General features: G+C 37.3%; 1 protein-coding gene across 4 annotated transcripts in view; it reads right to left on the bottom strand.

Annotated features, from left to right (window-relative positions):
* PCDH9 (protocadherin 9) overlaps nt 1–22,589 on the bottom strand; it is a 784,060-nt gene that overhangs the window by 314,487 nt on the left and 446,984 nt on the right. For 2 of the 4 annotated variants that reach the window (XM_015810817.1, XM_015810815.1), the window contains exons 5-6: nt 21,202–21,224; nt 17,938–17,948 (exon numbers count right to left, since the gene is read on the bottom strand). The exons of the other annotated variants lie outside the window; for them this stretch is intronic. In XM_015810817.1, coding sequence (XP_015666303.1) covers nt 17,938–17,948; nt 21,202–21,224 — 34 coding nt within the window. The remainder of the gene's footprint in view (nt 1–17,937; nt 17,949–21,201; nt 21,225–22,589) is intronic. 4 annotated transcript variants of the gene reach the window in all.

The following is a 22,589-nucleotide window of genomic DNA, read 5'->3' on the forward strand; positions in this document are numbered from 1 at the left end:
CCTATCTCTTCCAAAGTAAGTGCTATCCAATTTTTGACTTAAAAATAAACACTTTGACACTCCTTTTCAATAGAGATAGGAAACAAACACCTATTTTGGTGGGAACCTTCTAAGCATTTCTCTTCAAATGTTGCAAAGATATTTTTTTTTTGAAAAAATGGAATAAAGAAGTAAATTTGGAAACAAAGCAAAACAAAGTCTATAATTCTGAGAGAAGCAGATTGCATTTTTAAAGACAAATACAGCTCTACAGTGTCCCACTCTGAACTATTCAATCATCAAACTGAGCATTTTTTTTTTCAGATATCACAAATCCATTTGTTTCTATTCCTCAGGGCCTTTTAAAATTAATTTCTTAATGCAAATTGATTGGAATTCCCCATTCACTTCCAGAATACACTGCTCTTTTTTTCTTTTTTTTACATTAAACATATCCCTCAAATAAGCATGTGAAAATCCAGTAAGGTTTCAAACTGGTGTTTTTTTTTCCTTCTTCCTCTTTTTTCCCCCTTATTCTTTCTTTAAGTTGTTGAAATATAATCTGTGCCTCCAGTCATGTAAAACCATGTCAGTGACAAAATTTCACAATATATTGTGCTGAAACAAATCAAAGCACATTATGGCTTCAGATTCACATTCATGCCCTGCTTTCACAATGGCTGAGTTGCTCTAGGCTTTTCAGGCTGTAAAAATCTGAACAACCATTAAATTAGCAGGCAAGATATAGTCGTTCTAATTTTCCCATCATTTCCTAGACCCATAAACGTCTTAAAATTATTGGAGCCTAGGATAACGTAGCATAATAGAGCCGGTTTGGTGTAGTGATTAAGGCAACCGCTAGAAACCAGGAGGCTGTGAGTTCTAGTTCTATCTGTGGCACAAAGCCAGCTGGGTGACCTTGGGCCTCCAGGCAGTCTCCAAGATATGACTGAACAACAAGAAGTATAGAATATTATAGAATTGGGAGTTCTCACTGAAGCAGTAGGCATGAACTTAAATGGACTCCAGAAGATGGTAGAGGACAGGAAGACCTGGAGGAACGTTGTCCATGGGGTCGCAATGGGTCAGACACGACTTCACAATTAACAACAACAACAACAACAACAAAGGCACTCTCTGAACTTGGTTGTTTGCTTGCAGATGTTTCATTATCCATTGATGATGTTCATGTCAAACTCGCAACGTCATGTGATGTATCACGACTTTTTCCCCATTGCCGGCAATGGGGTGGGTGCAGTTTCGTCATGATGCATCCGGCCTGCAGGCCGGCAGTTTGACATGCCTGCTCTAAGGTAATGAAATATCTGCAAGCAAGGAAACAGACTAGAGAGCAGCAAGGGATCCACAATTCATCAGGATCCTCATATCACCACAAATCATTCCATCAACATGTATAGCACCAATGCGGAAACAGAAGCAGTAGACCAGGTGTCTTCAAACTTGGCCCTTTTATGACTTGTGGACTTCAACTCCCAGAATTCCTCAGCCAGGAAGTCCACAAGTCATAAATGGGCCAAGTTTAAAGACCCCTGCAATAGACCAACAACAAACAAATCTTTGATTTCAGGCATGAAACTCAGTGGGTGATTTGCTGGTCAATGTTGCCTATGAAGAGGAAAGTGTTTTTGAAAACTGGATAAATTAAACACATCTAGAAAACCTTTACTAATTCAGAAGGAAAGACAAAAAAACCCCTTTCACGTCAGCCCTGTTGCATCCTGGACATTAAAACTCTCTGTACTATTCTCTGTACTATATAAGCTACTAGTGTGGCTGTCTCTCAAACCTCCACTAACTTTGACGTGGGATCAAATTATCCACCTGCACAAAATTCACACAATGTTCACCACTATCCAGACATAGCTGAATATTAATATGCATAGGAAAACATGCGCTTTAGTTCCAAATTTCAAAGTCCCTGGAAAGTGTTTGAAAATATCTATCAAGGCACCAGGCTTTCAACCAACATGAATAGCAGAGTGTGGAGACATGGAAGTGTGAACCACAACAGAAGCAATTTTGATTCCATTTCATATTAAGGCATAACACTTACATAAATAAATGAATTACCACATTGTGTGTGTGTGTGTTTCCCATTAGAAAAATAAAATGCCACATCAACCACTCATGCTGGCAATCCACATTCTAAACAGCAATATTAGAATCCAATAGAGGTAGTTCAATTGTCCAATTTATAGAATAGACCAGGGGTAGGCAACCTTGGCCCTTTTATGACTTGTGGACTTCAACTCCCAGAATTCCTGAGCCAGCCATGCTGAGGAGAAATGGAGAGGTTTCCAAGCTGAGCCATGCTGGCTCAGGAATTCTGGGAGTTGAAGTCCACGAGTCATAAAAGAGCCAAGGTTGCCTACCCTTGGAATACACTTACAAACCACAAAGGAGCCCAACTTTTCTGTTGCCAAGCAAGGCAGTTGCTAAGTGAATTTTGCCCAGTTTATGACCTTTCTTACCACGGTTGTTAAGTGAATCACTGCAGTTGTCAAATTATCCACACAGTTGTTAGGTGAATCTGGCTTGCCCACTGACTTGGCTTATCAGAAGGTGATCACATGATCCCAGGACACTGCAACCGTCATAAATACGAGACAGTTGCCAAGTCAGGATGCTGCAACAGTCATAACTATGAAAAATGGCCCTAGCCCATAAGTCGCTTTTTTTCAATGCCGTTGTAATTTCAAACAGTCCCTAAATGAACTGTTGTAAGTCAAAAACTACCTGTATTAGAATGTAAGGGGAAAGAAGAAGTGTGGGAGTTTTAGAACTAGATCCACAGAACCCTACAACTGGGTCACAACAATGAGCTCATATCGTCATTAGGTAAGAGGGTTTGTTTGTTTGTTTGTTATTATATCAGGTAGTCCTACCTAACAACTTTCTTTTCTTGTCCTTGAATGTAAACAGGTTCTGAAATAATAGGAATGAGATATATTTGGAAACAGGAGAGATGCTGGAAGGGAAAATATTGCTGTTCTCTTTGTTCCCATCTCCTCCCTCACACAAATCATTGTATACCAAGAGCATTTCTTATGAAAGAAGAAGAAGAAGTTGATTTCCAAAATAATGAGTCATTTGAGCTTTAGTTCCAGTGCTATAGAAATACTTTTGGACCTCCAGAGTCCATGGTTCTCCAGAATTGTAAGAGCTTGATTAGCAGTAGAACAGAAAAATCCAAAGGTTCACCTTTGGTGTCCTCATGTTTATGTTAACACTTTGGACAGCTGAAGACCCATTGCTGGGCTGTCTGACTCCCGAAGCATAACAGTTTATTTTGCACTTGAAGTTTCTGATAACTGTCGCCTGGGGTTCTCTACAGGGAGTAAACAGAAGGCCAGCTGTTATATTTACTACTGAGGAGATTTATTCTGGCTTCTAAGGACAATTCTTCTAAAGATACCCCACTTTCAACCAACATGACAAAACAAGACCAGATACACAATACACAAACAAGTCGTGATAGGCACATGTGTGTGGAACGTTTGCCAAACATTATGTATTCACACTTCTTTAAGAATGGCTAGTAAAGAAGGACTGCACCTAAATTTTGGAGCCATGCTCAATACTTAAGATGACTTTTTCAAATTAATGAAATGGTTTGTTGTCTAGTCTTTGAAGACACAATCACTTATCACAGCCTGTCAGATCCAAAGCAAATGATCTTTTTAATGATGCTACTTATACATTCTGTCTATTTATATGATTATACAATTTATGTGGTCTTTAGGAATCAGTAATGACTTGTTGGCACATAATTGATCAATCAAATAATCAACTAATACATGTCCCTTGTATCAGATGGAGTTGGGACAACTGAATGGAGCTGAGTATTTACTGACTAGACGCCCTTCCTGACGCCTAGGCAGAGTTCACAGTAAAAAAAAATTTTTTGCACCCTGATAGAGAAACATCTGTGGCTGCCTAGGATTAAACTCTCAGCCTTCTGAATGGGAGGTGAGTGTCTTCATCTTTAGGCCACCAATCATTTTAAACATTAAGATATCAAAAAGAGCCATATGACCAAAATGTCCTCTCTGATGGTGTTCCTATGTCCTTGAGCTCTGAGGACATTCACTTAAATATGAGCCAGCAGTGTGCTGCAGCTGCCAAAAAGGACAACACAGTGCTGGGCTGCATTAACAGAGGGATAGAATCAAGATCACGTGAAGTATTAATAACACTTTACAATGCCTTGGTAAGGCCACACTTGGAATACTGCATCCAGTTTTGGTCACCATGATGTAAAAAAGATGTTGAGACTCTAGAAAGAGTACAGAGAAGAGCAACAAAGATGATTAGGGGACTGGAGGCTAAAGCATATAAGGAACGGCTGCTGGAATTGGATATGTCTAGTTTAATGAAGAGAAGGATGAGGGGGGACATGATAGCAGTGTTCCAATATCTCAGGGGCTGCCACAAAGAAGAGGGAGTCGAGCTATTTTACAAGGCGCCTGAAGGCAGGACAAGAAGCAATGGATGGAAACTAATCAAGGAGAGAAGCAACCTAGAACTAAGGAGAAACTTCCTGACAGTTAGAACAATTAACCAGTGGAACAACCTGCCTCCAGAAGTGATGAATGCTCCAACACTAGAAGTTTTTAAGAAGAGACTGGACAGCCATTTGTTTGAAATGGTATAGGGTTTCCTGCCTGAGCAGGGGGTTGGACTAGATGACCTCCAAGAACCCTTCCAACTTTATTATTATTATTATTATTATTATTATTATTATTATTATTATTATTATTACTACTACTACTACTACTACTACTACTACTACTACTACTACTACTACTACTACTACTACTACTACTCTAACATTCTAATATAGTAAGTGTCCAGGCCAGTGGTGGGATTCAGCCACTTCGGCAGAACCGGTAGCTAACCTTTTGTTGCCCAGGCCCAGTATGGACTTCCGGAAGTGGCATCCATACAGAGAACCGGTTTGTTCACATATTTGAATCCCACCACTATTCCAGGCCATTCAGCCTCTGAGCAATATAGAATGGATCACTATGCAACATGAAACATCTGATCAGCATGCATCTGCTTCTCAATATATTCTTGCATTTGATCCAAGCAATAAAATTGAAAAGTACTTGATCACCACTCCTAAATTTCCTTGTCTTTTCAGAACTTAATAATGATAAGGATGCATGGATTCATAATGTTTTCTTCCTATCCCTTCCTATCCTTCCTAAAATGAGAGGCTTGGTTGAACATAGTAGAAGGAGCAAACCACTGTTTCTATACAGTTTGTCTCATTTAATTAGGAATTGTACTGATTCAATATTGCTTCAACATGATGAGCTTCATCATTTATCACCCAATTTACAGAAGTAGAGAGATTATTTTCCCCTGGCAAAAAATATATAGTATAATAAAAAGATCTAAGACTTCATGTAACACGGAAGTACAAAAGGCTATTATTATTTAAAACAAAAAGACTGAGATCGCTTGAGATCAAAATCACCTGAGTTGAATTAAGCACCCTGACTGCAGAAAGGAAGCTGTGACCTAGCACTTATCATCTTGCTGAATCCTGACTTTTCAACCTAAAACTTTCCTTTAAACGGGAAAATCTTATTTCAAGCAGCAATATCCACTGCAAAAGTCTTTACATTGAATGTCAGACTAGGTAAAGAGTCCAAAATATATAGCAATAGCAATAGCACTTAGACTTATACCGCTTCACAATGCTTTACAGCCCTCTCTAAGAGGTTTACAAAGTCAGCATATTGCCCCCAACCATCTGAGTCCTCATTTTACCGCCCTCGGAAGGATGGAAGGCTGAGTCAATCAACATATAACAACTTTCTTGACTCAACTTTAACAGGTCTTTAAAATGTAGAAGTAATTTATTTTGCTTCAAAATGTAGTGTTGGAAAATGAGAATTGACTGGCTGAGACACCTTGGTGCCCATCTGTGGCTGATTGATTGTTATCTGGAAGAATTATATATTTGCAAACAAACATACCCATTGCTGGAAATTTTAGGCCATCAGAATAACATGAACTTTACATTGTACTCCATTCATTGTGTATTAAATATGCAAATACTCACATAGGTAGAAATGATAGATAGATAGATAGATAGATAGATAGATAGATAGATAGATAGATAGATAGATAGATAGATAGATAGATAGATAGATAGATAGATAGATAGATATGACATACTAGATACTAGATAGATAGAAGATAGATAGATAGATAGATAGATAGATAGATAGATAGATAGATAGATAGATAGATAGATAGATAGATAGATAGATAGATAGATNGATGGATGGATGGATGGATGGATGGATGGATGGATGGATGATGGGTGGGTGGGTAAGTGGATGAATAGATAGATAGATCAATAGATAGATGGATAGATAGATAGACAGACAGATACTGTAGATAGGTAAATGATAGATAGATAGATAGATAGATAGATAGATAGATAGATAGATAGACAGACAAATTATATACACAAAGAGAATGAAAGAGAGAGAGAGACAGAGCGAGAATCAATTGGTAAGATGCCCATTTAACTGCAATTGCTTATTTAATTGTAAACAAAGGCATACATTAGAACAATTATTTATTGTGCTTGCAGCATGACATAAATCAGATTGAAAAGACATATTGTTTAGCAGTTCAATAGAATAACAGGTTATGTAGAAATAAAAATATTGTTTCCTGAATAAGGCGGTAGATGATATATAGGGTATTTTTTAATTGACGTGATCAGCAAAAAGAATATGGTTGTTCACAATGAATGAATATCTGTTTCATCACAAGTTCATTCTTGCATATCATACTTCCAGATTTTCTTTGAATGAGCAAAATCCAATCCAAAGTACCATAGATGATTTTCCCCTTAGCTTTTAAAATTTAAACAAAACAAAAAAACAAAAAACAAAGAAATGAAAACTTGTAACAACTTTATTACTTGAATGAACAACTGGAGGTGTCTTGTACAAAATCACATACTTAGCATGCTGCATCACCAAAGGCAGCTGATGGAAACTATATTAATACAATTTTAGGGGGTTTTTTCTGATTAAGTTCAGCATAATCTTAGATAGCCATAGCTATGTAGACAGATCAAGTCAGAACCAACTTACTTGTTCTCAATAAACATGCAGAGAATAATAATTCAGACTGGAGCTCTCTAGGTTGGGTGGAGTTATATTACTTATGTATCTGTACTCAAGTTATTCCCTTAAGAAGCCTATAATATCAGAAGAGATGGAAGGAAGGAGATTTGATTACAGCAGTAAAGAATACAGTGTTGGGAAAAATGAAAGATCAAGCTAGAGTGAGATCAAGCTGACGAAGATCTATCTCTGTAGCCACCAAAAGTCAATGCTGACTTGAGAGAACGTAATAAAACATCCGAAGTTCTATACAAATAAATATTAACAATGATACATTGGTAGTGTAACTGAATAAATAACTAAGTCTTCCCCAAAAGATGTCCTATTAAATAACACTGTCATTCAAATCAATGTTATTGTAAATTGTATGTATTGTTCATTTTGCAGAATGGGGAATAGCAAGTGTACACAAGGGACATTATTTATAGGGGTGGACAATGAATAAAAAGAATCAATGAATATTAATTACAGGTTATTTTGGGATCCACCCTTGTCAGAGATTGAATTCGCTTGAGTATTATATTAAATATTTTTGAGGATCAGTGACAAGGAAGCCTGAATTATTTTATTTGGTTTTCTAACCTTATGAACTCTCAAGTTTCCTCCTTCCATTATGTATTCAAGATGGACAGCAATGTATTCAAGATGGACAGCAATTAATATTTATATGTTACTTATATGTAAGGGTGTAGGTCTTTACATATGTTGTATATAGTATAGTAGGCGGTATATAAATCAAATTAATAAATAAATTAATAAATAAATAAATGTGTGCTATGTATGTGTACACTTTAAGAGCAAGCAACTAAATTTCATTTTTAATGTGTTTCATTGTGCACAGTAAAAATGACAATATCTATCTATCTATCTATCTATCTATCTATCTATCTATCTATCTATCTATCTATCTATCTATCTATCTATCTATCTATCTATCTATCTAAAAGGGGGAGATTCAATATTTTTTTCCAAAATAGTATAGTATACTAGTCTGTTTTAATTGACTTGGGGATGAGAATTCTGCTGTTTCTTTGAAAGTTTCTTAAATATTTTGATGCATCTTGCCATTAAGGAACTTGTGTTTACATTAAAAAAAAAGTTGGGTTAATTTCACCCTAATTTCATCTTTACCTTAAACTACCAAAAATCAGGATCCAAAAAGATCTTGACAAACTTGAACAATGGGCCCTATCCAAGAAAATGAGTTTCAATGTGGAGAAAAGCAAAGTCTTACATTTAGGTAGGAAAAATCAAAGGCACGAATACAGATTGGGTGAGACCTGGCTTAAAAACAGTAACTGTGAGAAGGACCTTTGAGTCCTAGTGGACAATCACTTGACTATGAGCCAGCAGTGTGCAACAGCAACCAAAAAACTAATACAATCCTGGTTTGTATAAACAGAGGCATAGAATCAAGATCACATGAAGTACTGGTTCTAGTACTAGTATTAGTACTAGCACTGCTTTACAAAGCCCTAATAAGACCACATCTGGAATACTGCAGCCAATTTTGGTCACCATATCACAAAAAAGATGTTGAGAGTTTGGAAAAAATTCAGAAAGAGCAACTAAGATGATCAAAGGCCTGGAGGCTAAAACATATGAAGAACGGTTGTGGGACTTGGGTTTGGCTAGTCTAAAGAAAAAAATAAATAGGGGAGACATGATAGCAGTATTCCAGTATCTGAGGGGATGCCACAAGGCAGAAGGGGTCAGGTTGTTCACCAGAGCACCAGAGGGAAGAACAAGAAACAATGGTTGGAAACTGATCAAAGAGAGAAGCAACCTGGAATTAAGGAGAAACTTCCTGACAGTGAGGACAATCAACCAGTGGAACAGCTTACCCCCAGAAATCATGGGTGGTCCATCACTGGAGGTTTTTAAGAAGAGACTAGACAATCACCGGTCCGAGATGGTGTAGGTTCTCCTGCTTGAAAAGGCGGCTGGACTAGAAGACCTCAAGGGTCCCTTCCAGCTCTATTCTATTCTATTCTACCATCAGTTCCTCTTGCTTGATCATTCTTCTTATTGCCTACTAAAAGAAAAAAATGCTGATATCTCTTTTTATCAGGCTGAACATTTAAAAATTAATTCCAGCCATTCTTGTCTTATGCCTGAACTAATTGCTTGTCAGATGCCAGAGTCTCCAGGACAATTTCTTTAGATTGCTTCACAAATACATACACACATCACTAATTGGCCTGCACTTCATAATTGACAACTGTGTGTGAATTGACACTATTTAAACAACATAGCTTTGGGGAGGAAAAAAAACACCCAACATGTGTGGAACATATGTCAATAATCAAACCAAGGACAGATTTCTAAATGTAAGCCATTCTTCTCTCAAACAAACAATTCAAAGTCTCTAAATTGTTATTCTTGTCAACTGTTTATATACACCCCTACATTTAGACATCTCAAGGTTTTCCAAAATTCAAGCCAGCCAATCCATAAAGATATTTTGTTCTTTCTTGACTGTGCCATGTTAACACTTGTGAGAAAATGCCACCCACGTTCTTATATTGGTGGAAAACTACCAAGGTATAAAGGAAGATGGCATATTTGGTTATTGAAGAGTGAAGGATAATTTGACATCAGCAAGTCACCTACTATATTTGCAATAGGCCAACAGTGATCTTCTTGCTTATCAGTGCCTATTGCATTGAATCTGCATCACAGATTCAAAGAAAACCACCTCCTCTCCAATAATATTAAAGCCACAGCTAGCAGAACCCTGGGATCTCAACACAGTGAGAGCAATGGCCTTACCATCCATGGAAAAGATTAAAATTAAAAGACGCTTGCTCCTGGGGAGGAAAGCTATGGCAAATTTAGACAGCATACTAAAAAGCAGAGACATCACCCTGCCAACAAAAGTACGTATAGTCAAGGCCATGGTTTTCCCAGTTGCAATGTATGGCTATGAAAGTTGGACCATAAGAAAGGCTGAGCGCCAAAGAATGGAGGCCTTTGAACTATGGTGCTGGAGAAGACTCCTGAGAGTCCCCTGGACTGCAAGGCGATCAAACCGGTCAGTCCTAGAGGAGATCAACCCTGACTGCTCTTTAGAAGGCCATATCCTGAAGTTGAAACTCAAGTACTTTGGCCACCTAATGAGAAGGAAGGACTCACTGGAGAAGAGCCTAATGCTGGGAAAGATGGAGGGCAAGAGAAGAATGGGATGACAGAGAATGAGATGGCTGGATGGAGTTACTGAAGCAGTAGGCGTGAGCTTAAATGGACTCCAGAAGATGGTAGAGGACAGGAAGGCCTGGAGGAACGTTGTCCATGGGGTCGCGATGGGTCGGACACGACTTCGCAACTAACAACAACAACACACAGCAAAGTCTTCTCTGCTTTCCTGCAAAATCCATTGACTCTCTTTTGCCTCCCTTTGCTATACAAAACCACTTCACTATACTAAACCAGCCAGCCAGTATTTCACTGTACACCTGAAAACTCACAGGTAACATTCCATTTTCATCTTGTATCAGTCTCTCTGTACCAAAAACAAAGGGCTATTTAGTCTTGCATTCCATTTCCAAAAAGCACTCAACTGAATGCTTTCATAAATCGTCTCTCTGAGGACAATAACCACATCACAGCTTGTCTCCAGAATCTGGTAAATACATATAATTCTTTTTCTCCAAATATCAAACCTTGTGAGAAATGTTCATTCAGACTGGTGGGCTGATGTAATGCCAGACTGCACGCGAGGAACAATGTTCGTCTTGTTTCATTTTCATCCCCTCATTTATGTAATGAATGACAAAGAGACATTGCACAAAAGAAAGGAGTGAATGTCACCACCCATGATTGTTCTACCAGTATCAATTCTGAGTGCTCCCACCTGCTATAAAACAATATGCTGTTATTTCCCTAAGCAATGGTGCTTTGATACAATTTGAAGGGGCAAACAACACGTTCAGTGCATCAGGACCCGGAGATTCATCAAAGTGTTCCTTCAGAAGAGTGAAAGAACCACCGTTTCTAAGGCAGTAATTAGACTGAGCAGATGTACTTTCAATGGAAATTCAACCTGGTCTGCTTCCTCTACATCTGCCCTGTCTCTCTTGGAGAGCGTTAACATAATGAGAGCATTTCCATAAAGAAACAGGGCTTTCTTTTGCCTTATTCTCCTTATAATGCACTTAGCGGAGTTCCTGTGTGGAGGAAATTCATTTCACACCTTTTGAGGATTCAGAAGGTTTCCAGAATTAGCTTTGGATGCTTATATTTATGGATTCTGGACTCCTTCTGGAATCAACCGGAAGCGTCTACTGTGGGAAGAGAAGTGTTCAAAGCAAAAGTCAAGTATCTCCCTGATTTTTTTTTATTTTTTATTTTTTCTTTTTTCTTTATTTTTAAAACCTTGCAGGAATCATGCGTGGCAACATGTCAGTAAGCTTTTTGTTGCTTTGCAGAGTGTTCACTGGGAAAGTCCGGAATGCAACAAAACAATGTTTTTGCTTGGAAACCGCTTCTGGACTTTGTGCTTGAGGTGGGGAAAAAATGAAACTTTGATTTTGGATTTTGCTGATTAGGCAGGTTTGACGTTATAAAAATGGCTAGGGTATATTATTATGTAAAAGGAAAAAGCTGAGGTTGTTTGTTATTATCTTATTCTATCGTGCCAAAAAGAGTCAGAAGTCAATGCTTTTATTTTTCTTTTCCCCCTTACCTTATATTTTTTCCTCCTCCCCCTTTCCTCCCCCTTTTTTCCCATTCTTTTAATTTTTTGTTTTTGTCTCTGTATTTTATATTTGGATAAACTAATTACAAACACACACACAGAGAGATGTAATTTTATATATTTATATTTAGATGTAGATATAGATATATAGATGATATAGATAGAGATAGAGATGATAGATAGATAGATAGATAGATAGATAGATAGATAGATAGATAGATAGATAGATAGATAGATAGATAGATAGATAGATAGATAAATAAATAGATAGATAGATATAGCTATATAATTACATATACATACACACACACACACATACACATAAACACACACACAAAACAATAACAACTTGCCCTTTGTTGTATTGGAAGATTGAGAGCATGGCTAGACAATTTTTTCAATAGGTAGTCTCTTTGTGCATACTCAGAGTCAAGCAATTTCATTTTTATTTTTTTTCCTTTTCATCTGTAATACCCACAGCTAATAAAATATTTGAATACCATCCAAAACAAAACAAAGCAACCTTGAAGCATACAGGAAACAAGTTTATTAAATATGAGGCCTTTTTTTGGTCACAATATAGGACATATTTTTTTTATCTACTCACAAAAAGAAAAACCAAGATCCCTGTGAAAGGGGTTCCTACATCACTATAGGATCTTTGGATGGAAGGCTGCTTCTCAATATCTGAAGTTCCAAGAAACAGGTTCAAAAGATTCCTATCTTTTACCAAAGGATGTTTGGGGGAAAAAATAGCATTGTGGTGTCTATATCAGAATTTGTGATATAATGGGGCCATGTTTTAGAAGGTACTGGCCTTATTTGCTCTGGTTGACTCTGATCACTTAAGAAGAAAAAAACAAAACAGCTTATTTAAAAACTCAGCTTCTGGTTGAGATGTGGGGATACCCTGATATATTTGATGCTTGAGATAAAGAACCTTCTATTGTACTGAAGAAACCAACTGGACTGGTGGGTTTTATTTCAACCTCAAGCTAAATGTGAGACTTTGGAGGAGCTGATGCAACAAGAGAGCTCTGTTCTCCAATTCTTCATTATCATTTGGTCATTCTTAATCTTTCCAACTCCACATCTGTCGTGCAAGATAGTCATTCCTCTCTGCCTGTTGAAAAGGAGCTATGGGAGGAGAAGAAGTCAATGCTGAACTCTCATAAGAAAAGTAAGCCTATCTAATTCTCAAACTCTTAGCAATCCAGCCAACTCTCCATAAAACTCGCAAGGAAATCTCCAGAAATATTCAAAACGCTAAACAAGAAGGGGGGAAAAAAAAGACCATCCAGCTGAGGAAAAAGCTTTGTTCCAGAAAGTTATTATTATGACTGCATTTATGCACTAGCTCTAAATTTCCCAAATAAAATAAGCTGTGGAGTATGCAACATGAATGCAGAATTTCACCACAGTTCCTCCTTTTGTATGTGTATGTGGCCTTGGTGATTCTATCTTTCGTTAAAGCTGATAGACCTCTAAATTTGTCACCTGGCTGATGAGTATCTGGTTTCAAGATTTTAAATGAGTTCCCTGATGCTTTCTCTCTGTTTCAGTTGCAGAGTTTCAGCCAAATCTTTGATCTGCACCGTTAACTTACTTGGGAAGGAAAAAGGAGTTGCAAGTAAAAGATGCCCTTCTGAATCTACTGCTAAAGACTCCTAAAATAAAAATAGCTGCTTATAATTTACCCCTCTGTTAAGCCATTTATGATATTTTGGCGTTTCCAAATCTATGCGAAGAACAATGTGTTCTTACCACTGATAAGCTACTGAAAGTAATCCTAAATTACATATGAAGACAACAGCTCCAGAAGAATCAAGTTACCCTCCATGATTTTGGCCTCATCGCTATGCCATATAATGAAATATGAAACAGTGACAAGTGGTTGATAGGTCATACTGTATCCTACATGCTCTCTAATTCAAATTGCCTAGAGTCGATGTCAGAAAGTCGTATTAGAAATTTGAAACTATGGTGCTGAAGTAACAGCAGATGGGAAGGATTTGATAGTGGTCAGAAAAATACTAGATCAGGGGTCCTCAAACTGGGCCCTTTTGTGACTTGTGGACTTCAACTCCCAGAATTCCTCAGCCAGGCACACTGACTGAGGAACTCTGGGAGTTAAAGTCCACACGTCATAAAAGGGCCAAGTTTGAAGACCCCTGTACTAGATAATGATCCTAAAAGGATCAATTCAACTATTATCAATCCAATACCATACTGGTATCATTCCTGACTATTGGGACTCCAAAAGTTTTTGAGAGTACAATTCTCAGTGTCGACTGAAGAGAATATTGGTAGCTGAGGATTGAACTGTGGGGTTCTTGGTGTTGCCTGAGCTTGGTAATTTTCTTCTAGATGTTTCATTGCCAAAGAAGAGATAAGATAAGATAAGATAAGATAAGATGAGATGAGATGAGATGAGATGAGATGAGATGAGATGAGATGAGATGAGATGAGATGAGATGAGATGAGGCGAGGTGATATAAGATAAGATAAGATAAGATAAGATAAGATAAGATAAGGTAAGGCAAGGCAAGGCAAGGCAAGGCAAGGCAAGGCAAGGCAAGGCAAGGCAAGGCAAGGTAAGATAAGATAAGATAAGATAAGATAAGATAAGATAAGATAAGATAAGATAAGATAAGATAAGATAACCTTTATTGTCATTTTTTTTACTGTGGACACAACGGCCCACATCAAAAATGAAATTTAGTTGCCCGCTCTCAAAGTGAAACACATACATGACACACTCCTAAACATACTATATACAACATATGTATAGACCCACATCCCTACATATACATAACAAATAAATATTAAATACTGTCCATCTTGAAAATATAATGGAAAGAGGAAGCTTGATCACAAGGTTAATGCTATATGGAATGAAACTATGGCTGAATCTGGATGTTCTGCTAGCTTCTAGCACTGATAGTATTACCTAGTTTGATAATGAAACATCTTCAAGTAAACCACCAAGCTCAGAGAGCATGAAGGACTCCACAATTATCAGTATATCCAAAATTGAATTAATTGAGAAAGGTGGAGATGGCTAAGGCTCTCTCTCTCTCTCCATTATCTCTCCATCTCTATCACTCTATCTCTATCTCTGTATCTCTTTATCATCATCATCATCATCATCATCATCATCATCATCATCATCATCATCATCATCATCATCATCACCATTTCCCCATCTTCTCTATATTCCTATCATCTCTCTATTTCCACCATTTAATCTCTATCTAGATAGATAATATAACATGGTTGAAATTTAGTTCATTCAGTTCACTTCAGTGCAAGTTGCACTGGATTCTGTCTGTTATATACTACCTTCCAGACACAGAATTTGTTGGAGAGAATGCAGATAAATATGTTTAAAATATAAATATGTGGTTATACCTACAGGCATTGCTCCTAGGAAGACTAGCTTGAATTAGATTTAAGCTTCAGGCATGAAGTGGCATGAATACAGACTATTTTCTTCAGCATGGGAACATCTGCCTGACAGCTAAATCCATAACAGCAAAATATAGCACACTGTATATATATACCTGGGCACTGTACTGGGCACTTTGTGGTGTCAAAGCAATAGAATATGCTACAGATTTTATTTTGCAGGTCACACCTACACAGACCAAAAAAAAAAAGTAAACAACACCTTTATTTTTATATATTACCACCACAACTACAAGCTTTTTAAAAATCTAGGCAAAGTAACACACTAGCATCGGTACCAATAAACAAGGTGACGCAGTCATACCACAATAAAAGGCAACTGGGAAACTGGTCAGTAGAATCTAAAACTAAAACAGGGAGTTAAAGGGTCAATATTATTAATCAATGCAACTGGGTGCAAGTTAGTTGCATTAAAGGTCCCCCTGACACAATAGTGATGCCACTGACAGTTAATTAGTTCTCTGTCACCATTTCACAATTATATTTTAAAGCTTCTGATGCATGGACTATGGAAAGTATTTCTTAGTTCAGTAGAGTTGATGCTGATAATATAGGTTTTTCAAGGTCAATTGTTTGACAAAGAACTACCAGCAACATGTTAAATTTAGGTATTTAAATAATGCTGAAAAATTCCAAATCAACTGAGGCAATATTTTATTAGGTCAACCTTCAATTATGGCAACAGCCACCTTTTGATTTGATTTAAAATTCAGTTTAGGGAGCCAGTCTAATTTGTTTTAAATCTGTGATTAAGAGATTGAAGCCCAGGCAATTTATATTTGTGATATAGTAACATTTTTTTAAAAAAAAAAAATCCTGAATCTTCAGGATTGATATCAATGACACAATTCAATTTGAACTTTTAAAAATGAGATTTGATTGAATCACCTTCGAACTGAATGTTCATATATCACTCTTTAATATGGATTTCAATTTTAGGTAAAATTCCTTATGGTCCATATACATTCTTTGGTTTTCTGTAAAATAACTATATATATTTTTTTAAAGGAACTGAAATGAGACAGGGCATTCCAGGTTATATTCCATGTTACATATAGGTCTGTATCCACTTTTTTCAAATTTATGTGGAGATTCTTCCTCAAATAAAACTTGTGGAATAAATACACATACATATTCATATACATATTCTCCTAGAGGTTTCAACATCTCTAGGTTGCCATCGTATTTTGTGTACATTTTAAATTTCAAATTCAATACCTCTTCCCTGGAAAATATCCCATGAATTTCAAAAGAAGTAAAAAGAATGTGAATTACGGAGACACAAATTTTCACCAAGTGATTATTCAAACTTTCAAATGTCAAAATGAAGCAATTTACATATAAATTAATAATGCTTTAAGAAAACCTTCCTTCCTTCCTCCCTCCCTCCCTCCCTCCCTCCCTCCCTTCTTCCTTCCTTCCTTCCTTCCTTCCTAGCTGCATAAGGCTGTTGTGAAGAAATGGGTAAGAGGAAATCTAATGAAATAATAACTGCAAGCTAATTAAAAGAACAATAAAATATTAATGTAAGTGCTAAATATTGTGAAATAAACCTCACCCTCCCAAAAAAGGGGGAGGTTCTTCTCATTTCTTCCAAGATCAGATCATTGGCAAGTAATTCTAAACTCTTCAGAATTTGGGGAGGAAAACACAGAAAAATTCTTTTCTTACTTTTCCAGAAGGACTATGTGAAGAAGGCCCTCTGCAACACCTCTTACCAACACGGAACCTCACATAGACCATTTATAGCAGGGGTCTTCAAACTTGGCCCTTTTATGATTTGTGAACTTCAACTCCCAGAGTTCCTCAGCCAGATACACTGGCTGAGGAACTCTGGGAGTTGAAGTCCACAAGTCATAAAAGGGCCAAGTTTGAAGACCCCTGATTTATCCCAACAAATGCCCTAAACCATTCATGGCTTTAGAGTGCAAAACCCTGAATTGAATTCCAAAAGACAACGGTCAGCCAGCATACAGTATCTCACATCATTGCATACAAATTGCCAGCCTGTCTCCTAAATTTTCTTTGATTGGAAGCTTCTGAATTTCCTTCGACAGATTCTCACAGGACATAGCTTCTAGGAGTCTAGTGACGAAGACGCCAAGCCACAGATAACTGTTGCTAGGTCCCATCAACTCAAGAACAGTCTTTATTTGTAAATTGGAATCTGGATAGGGTGCAGCATCTGACGAATAAGTTGATTGTGGTTTATGCCTTCAAAAATTATTGAAGAACTTTGCACAACGGTCTCCTTCATCTCTAGCAAGATCAGAAGCATACTGCCGATTCCCCCTTCACCACTCAAGATCAAGCAGAGGCGATGGAGATTTACGTGATGGACTGAAACAGTTCTGTAGCTAATAACTGTTAATAATGAAACCAAGCAGATAGGTTTTTTTTCTGTTTGATAATATTGACATTCACAAAGGATGCACACATAAAAGGGGAAGTCTGGAGTAGTTTTATCAGGTGGCATCTCTGTGAAGCGCAGGTGCAAGTACCACCTGCTCACGGATCTTTGTGGTGTGTTAATGAAATTCACAGATGACACTCAAATGAGAAGGTGATAAAACACCAGAAAGGGCACAGTCTTTTTAAAAACGTGAACAAAACTGCATAATGAGCTTTGGTTAAAATACTCATCTTGTTATGTCTCTGGGGAAATTATTGCCCAACAGAATTGACACTAGTGAGTTGAAATATATCTCCAGCTAACTGCTAATACAAACACACACACTTAAGATGGCTCTGAATTAGTGAGCACACTAACTTGAAAAGACAACCAGTGCGATGAAGTAATTGAGATGTTAGACCAGGGCTTTTCAACCTTTTCACCCATTGTACCACTTTTAGGATATGGTAATATCCGAGTACCACCAGTCGCCTAACAAGGTGTCAAAAACTTGATGACCCAAAAAAAAAAAAGTGATGAAGTACAGGTAGTCCTCTACTTACAACAGTTTGCTTAGTGACTGTTCGAAGTTACAATGGCACTGAAAAAAGTGCCCCCCGAGGCACAGTCAAGCAAGACACCTGCCTGCCCACCTGGCCGCACTCTTCCTCCTGTCCGAGGTTTTCATTGTTGTGAGCATTTCTGTTGAGGATTGGCAGCGGGTGTGGGGTGTGGGGTGTTTGGTTTTTATTCCCCCCATCTGCTGGGTGGTTGCAGCAGGTTTTGGTCATTTCACATGACCCTGGGACACTGTGACCGTTATAAATATGAATCAGTTGCCAGGCATCTGAATATAAATCACAAGACCCTGGAGATGCTGCAACATTCCAGCTGATTGGTGCCTCTTCAGGGCTCAGCAGAAGCACCAGGATCAGCGCCGAGCTCCAGCTGGAGCCTGACGCTGATCCTGGCACTTCCACTGAGCCCTGACAGTCCTGAAGAAGCGCCGATCCTGGCGCTTCCGCTGAGCCCTGACAGCCCTGCAGCTCCAGCTATCTCTCACTCAGGCTTGTGCGGTGCTGCCACCAGTTCAGCTCATTCCCCTCCCCCGCTTTCTAGATGGTTGCGTATCACCTGCCAGGTGCCAATGTACCACAGGTGGCACCTGTACCACTGATTGAAAAGCCTTGAGTTAGACTACATCATAGGAGACCAAGGGTTAAAGTTCCATTTGACCCCAGCCTGTAATCCATGGTTTTGGTCCAGATATTTATCTCAAGATCAGTTTAGTGTCCTGGTGAAAGCACAAATCCAACTAGGTGACCTTGGGGAAGTCTCGCTCTCAGCCCTAGGAAGGGGACAATGGCAAATTATTTCTGAAAAATCTTGCAAAGGCAACTGCAGGGCTTAGTACTAGGAGCAACACAGGGACACATAAAAGCCACTTTCTCTCAACCCAATCATTCTTCCAGAGATGTTCCTGAAGGGATAAAAGTAGAGGCAATATTCCCTGTCTTCATTCTCTCAGGAGAAAAGGTGAGTTTAAATGCAAAGATAAATACATAGTAACCCTGAATGGATCCAACAGATGGAAACCCCTACTTGAACTTAGCCAATCATGATCATCAGAAATTCTAGACTAGAAAACCAATGACACCCCCTTTCATATTTCCACAAAGAAAACTAGACCTGAACTTGGTTTTTGATATATGCAGTTAATTACTGAAGTGGTTGCAGCTCCTGCTAATGGTTCACCTTATTGGTAATGTTTAATAAAACCATCACCTACTGCCAGTATTTCTTCTTTTTTTGTAATAATAGACTGCATTATTAAAACTAGCTTCTCATCCAAATACTAGCCAGGCTTGACCTTGCTTAGCTTCCAAACCAGGTAAGGTCAGCAAGTTATTAGCAACAGAATACTTTTAATATTTGACATAATACCTTGTTTCTGGAATGTTCATATTACTTTATCAGTATTTCTCCTGCATCCGTTGTTTTTTTAGGGTGGGTTTTTTTTTTGAGCAAAGCAGATACATTTTTTTTTTACTTATCTGAGATAAAATAATTAACAACAATTCTTTTAACCTTTTACACTAGGAATGGAGGGAGTGTTTTAAGAATGATTTTGTATTTATTAATTCTAATTTTTCTTCTCCATAATGTATTCCTCAGGGAAATCACTACATACCAAACTGTGATATTCAACTGTATAAACTCGTATAATATTGATGCCCGCAACTGCAGCACAGGGATCTGACAGTAATGTTATAAAAGAAACAATTAATTATGTTTCCATGTACAAAAATATGGGTGAATCCAGGATCTTGGATAACTCCCAACCAATCGTTATACGCAAATCTACTAAATATTGACTAAAATGAATGAAAATTAGTGCCAAAGCTTCCTGTCTTAGCCATCAGGGGAAAAACTGTATGCCAAAAAAGGGGCTTAATATAATTAAATAATAAAATCAAGGGAGAGAGAGAATTTACTTCCATTAATGTCTGCTTGCAGTCCACATTTTCTCCCCTGAAATATAATCAAGAGATGGGTGAGGGGATAGTTATAATGTCATTTTTAAGTACAAGAAAAGCTAATCTGTTAAGACTCAATCTTTTATAAAACTTGGGGGAAATTTTATCAGTGGGTTGAAACACGTTAGAATAAGAAGAGATTTTAGAGTTTTATTATATTAAGTATTAAGGTTGATGATTGGAAATAGTTGTTATGCTACCAGCTATGTTAATTATTTAAAGGAATATTAGTATTTTACCAAATGTCAGTTGTAACTATACTGATTTATTCTTATAACTGTCTTTTATTATATAAACAATAATACTTATTATGAAGATCCGGACGACAGCTTGTTTGCTAAATTACGTATTACTGTATTTATCCACACCCTGTCCCTTTTATCCCGATTTTCCTGTACCCGCATTGATCCTACCTTTTCCCTACCCATATAAAATCTAATAAAATATATTTTAAAAAACAAACAAACAAACAAACAAACTCAAAACCTTGACTAGTGACCTTATATCTTTGGCTACTTTAGGAACACACTTAATTCATACATACTGAAGATAAGGACAGTGGTTTTTTTTAATTATTTCTTTCATTTATAGCACAGCTTTTCATAAAAGATGACCTTATGCCAAAAAGCTGTATGAAAATAACCTGCCAAGGGCTAATTAGTAAACAGCTTTGTTATTTTTGTTTTGTTTATTAGGATCTTCCCTTATCAAGTTAAGAACCAGAGCAAAACAGACCTGACCGTTTCTTATGTGTCCCAAATATTAAGATGTTCTCCCTGTACCGTGTCATTAATATAACAATATTTAAGTATGAGAGGGAATAGAGGCAAAGAGAGACCTTTCGGGATCCAGCAATGTCACACAAGATTCCATACAAGGTTCTGAAACAGGATCAAACTGGGTTTCCTCCAAAGCAAAGAACAACAAAACATAACAGATTTTGGACACCTTGAGACTGTTCTTGCATGTGGCTTCATATCAGGGATCAGAAGTACTGGGCAATCACAAGACATCAAGCTCTTTTTTGCTGCCATCTACTACCAGCTATATTTTTGAAGTCCTGTTATGTACCCCCTACTTTTGGACAGTGTCAAACAAGGGGAATAGAACTTCTTTGACACTTATTATTTTGAGAGACATTAAACTAAAAATAGGTAAGTAGATAAAGAGTTTGCCACCAGCTTTTCCATTGAGTTTTGGAAGATACCAGTTGCAAGGTGTCAAACTTTAGTCCAGTAAAGATTATGGATCTCGTAGAATTGCTTCCAGATTCTCTGCAAAAAATGACAATCCCTTTGTGTTGGTACCAGATACATACAATGGCTGAAATAGTTTGTGTGTCTGTGTCTCTCTCTGTGTGTGTGTCTGTGTGTGACATCTGTCTATCATCTCTCTCTATAATTCTCTATATCTATTTTTATCATCTTTATTATCTATCTCTTTCCCAGGCAGAAGGATTTTGAGATCAATATAGTTTATTTGGAAAGGGGATTAAAATGTGCAGATTAGAAGAGTTCAGATTTTGCTCTATCTAACCAACACTGAATGTTATAATCAGCTTCAAATTCATAAACATTACTAAACACTGCCTGATAATTCATGATACGTTGCTCTAATTTATGTTCTTTTGCTTATTTTTCTCACCTTTGTTTAAGAGTTGTGAAATGTTTTTTTTCAAAGTACTCCATCCCTAAGAAGACATAAATTAGTACCTTGTCAATAGTTTGGGTATAAAGGAATTTATTACTCTGTGTTGTTCTCTTTGTTGCTGCTATTATTCAACACAAAGAAAGGACAACTTTAAAATATTCTGTTCCTCCTTCTGTCTTACCACTGACCTCTCATGGATATTAACATTTTCTGGGCTCTGAGCTTGTACATTATTGAAAAAAACAAACACCTTTCATGTTCTCAAATACTGTGTAGACACATACACACAAATGCACGGGCAAACGTTAGCAAAAACTTGAAAATAGTTAGAGATTTTGACTGAGTCAATTGAAACTAATGGTTTATGGCAACTTATTGAGCTTTTTTTTTAATATCATGATTTAATGAAATATAACCAATATTCACAGAAGCCGTGTAAGCTCTTTGCAAATTTGTGTGGGATGTCATCATTTATATCTACATGTCAGGCACATTGTACAGAGGTTATGATCCATCAACTGCAGTTTGTGTAATCATAGTGAACTAAAAATAATATTTTAATTCAATTACATTGAAGCACTTTTTCCCTCTGGCGTATTTGTTGCAGTGTCTAAAGCTATATCTTTCTTTCTTTCTTTCTTTCTTTCTTTCTTTCTTTCTTTCTTTCTTTCTTTCTTTCTTTCTTT

Source organism: Protobothrops mucrosquamatus, unplaced genomic scaffold (assembly GCF_001527695.2).
Source record: "Protobothrops mucrosquamatus isolate PMUCROS unplaced genomic scaffold, P.Mucros_1.0 scaffold22, whole genome shotgun sequence".
Taxonomy (NCBI): domain Eukaryota; kingdom Metazoa; phylum Chordata; class Lepidosauria; order Squamata; family Viperidae; genus Protobothrops; species Protobothrops mucrosquamatus.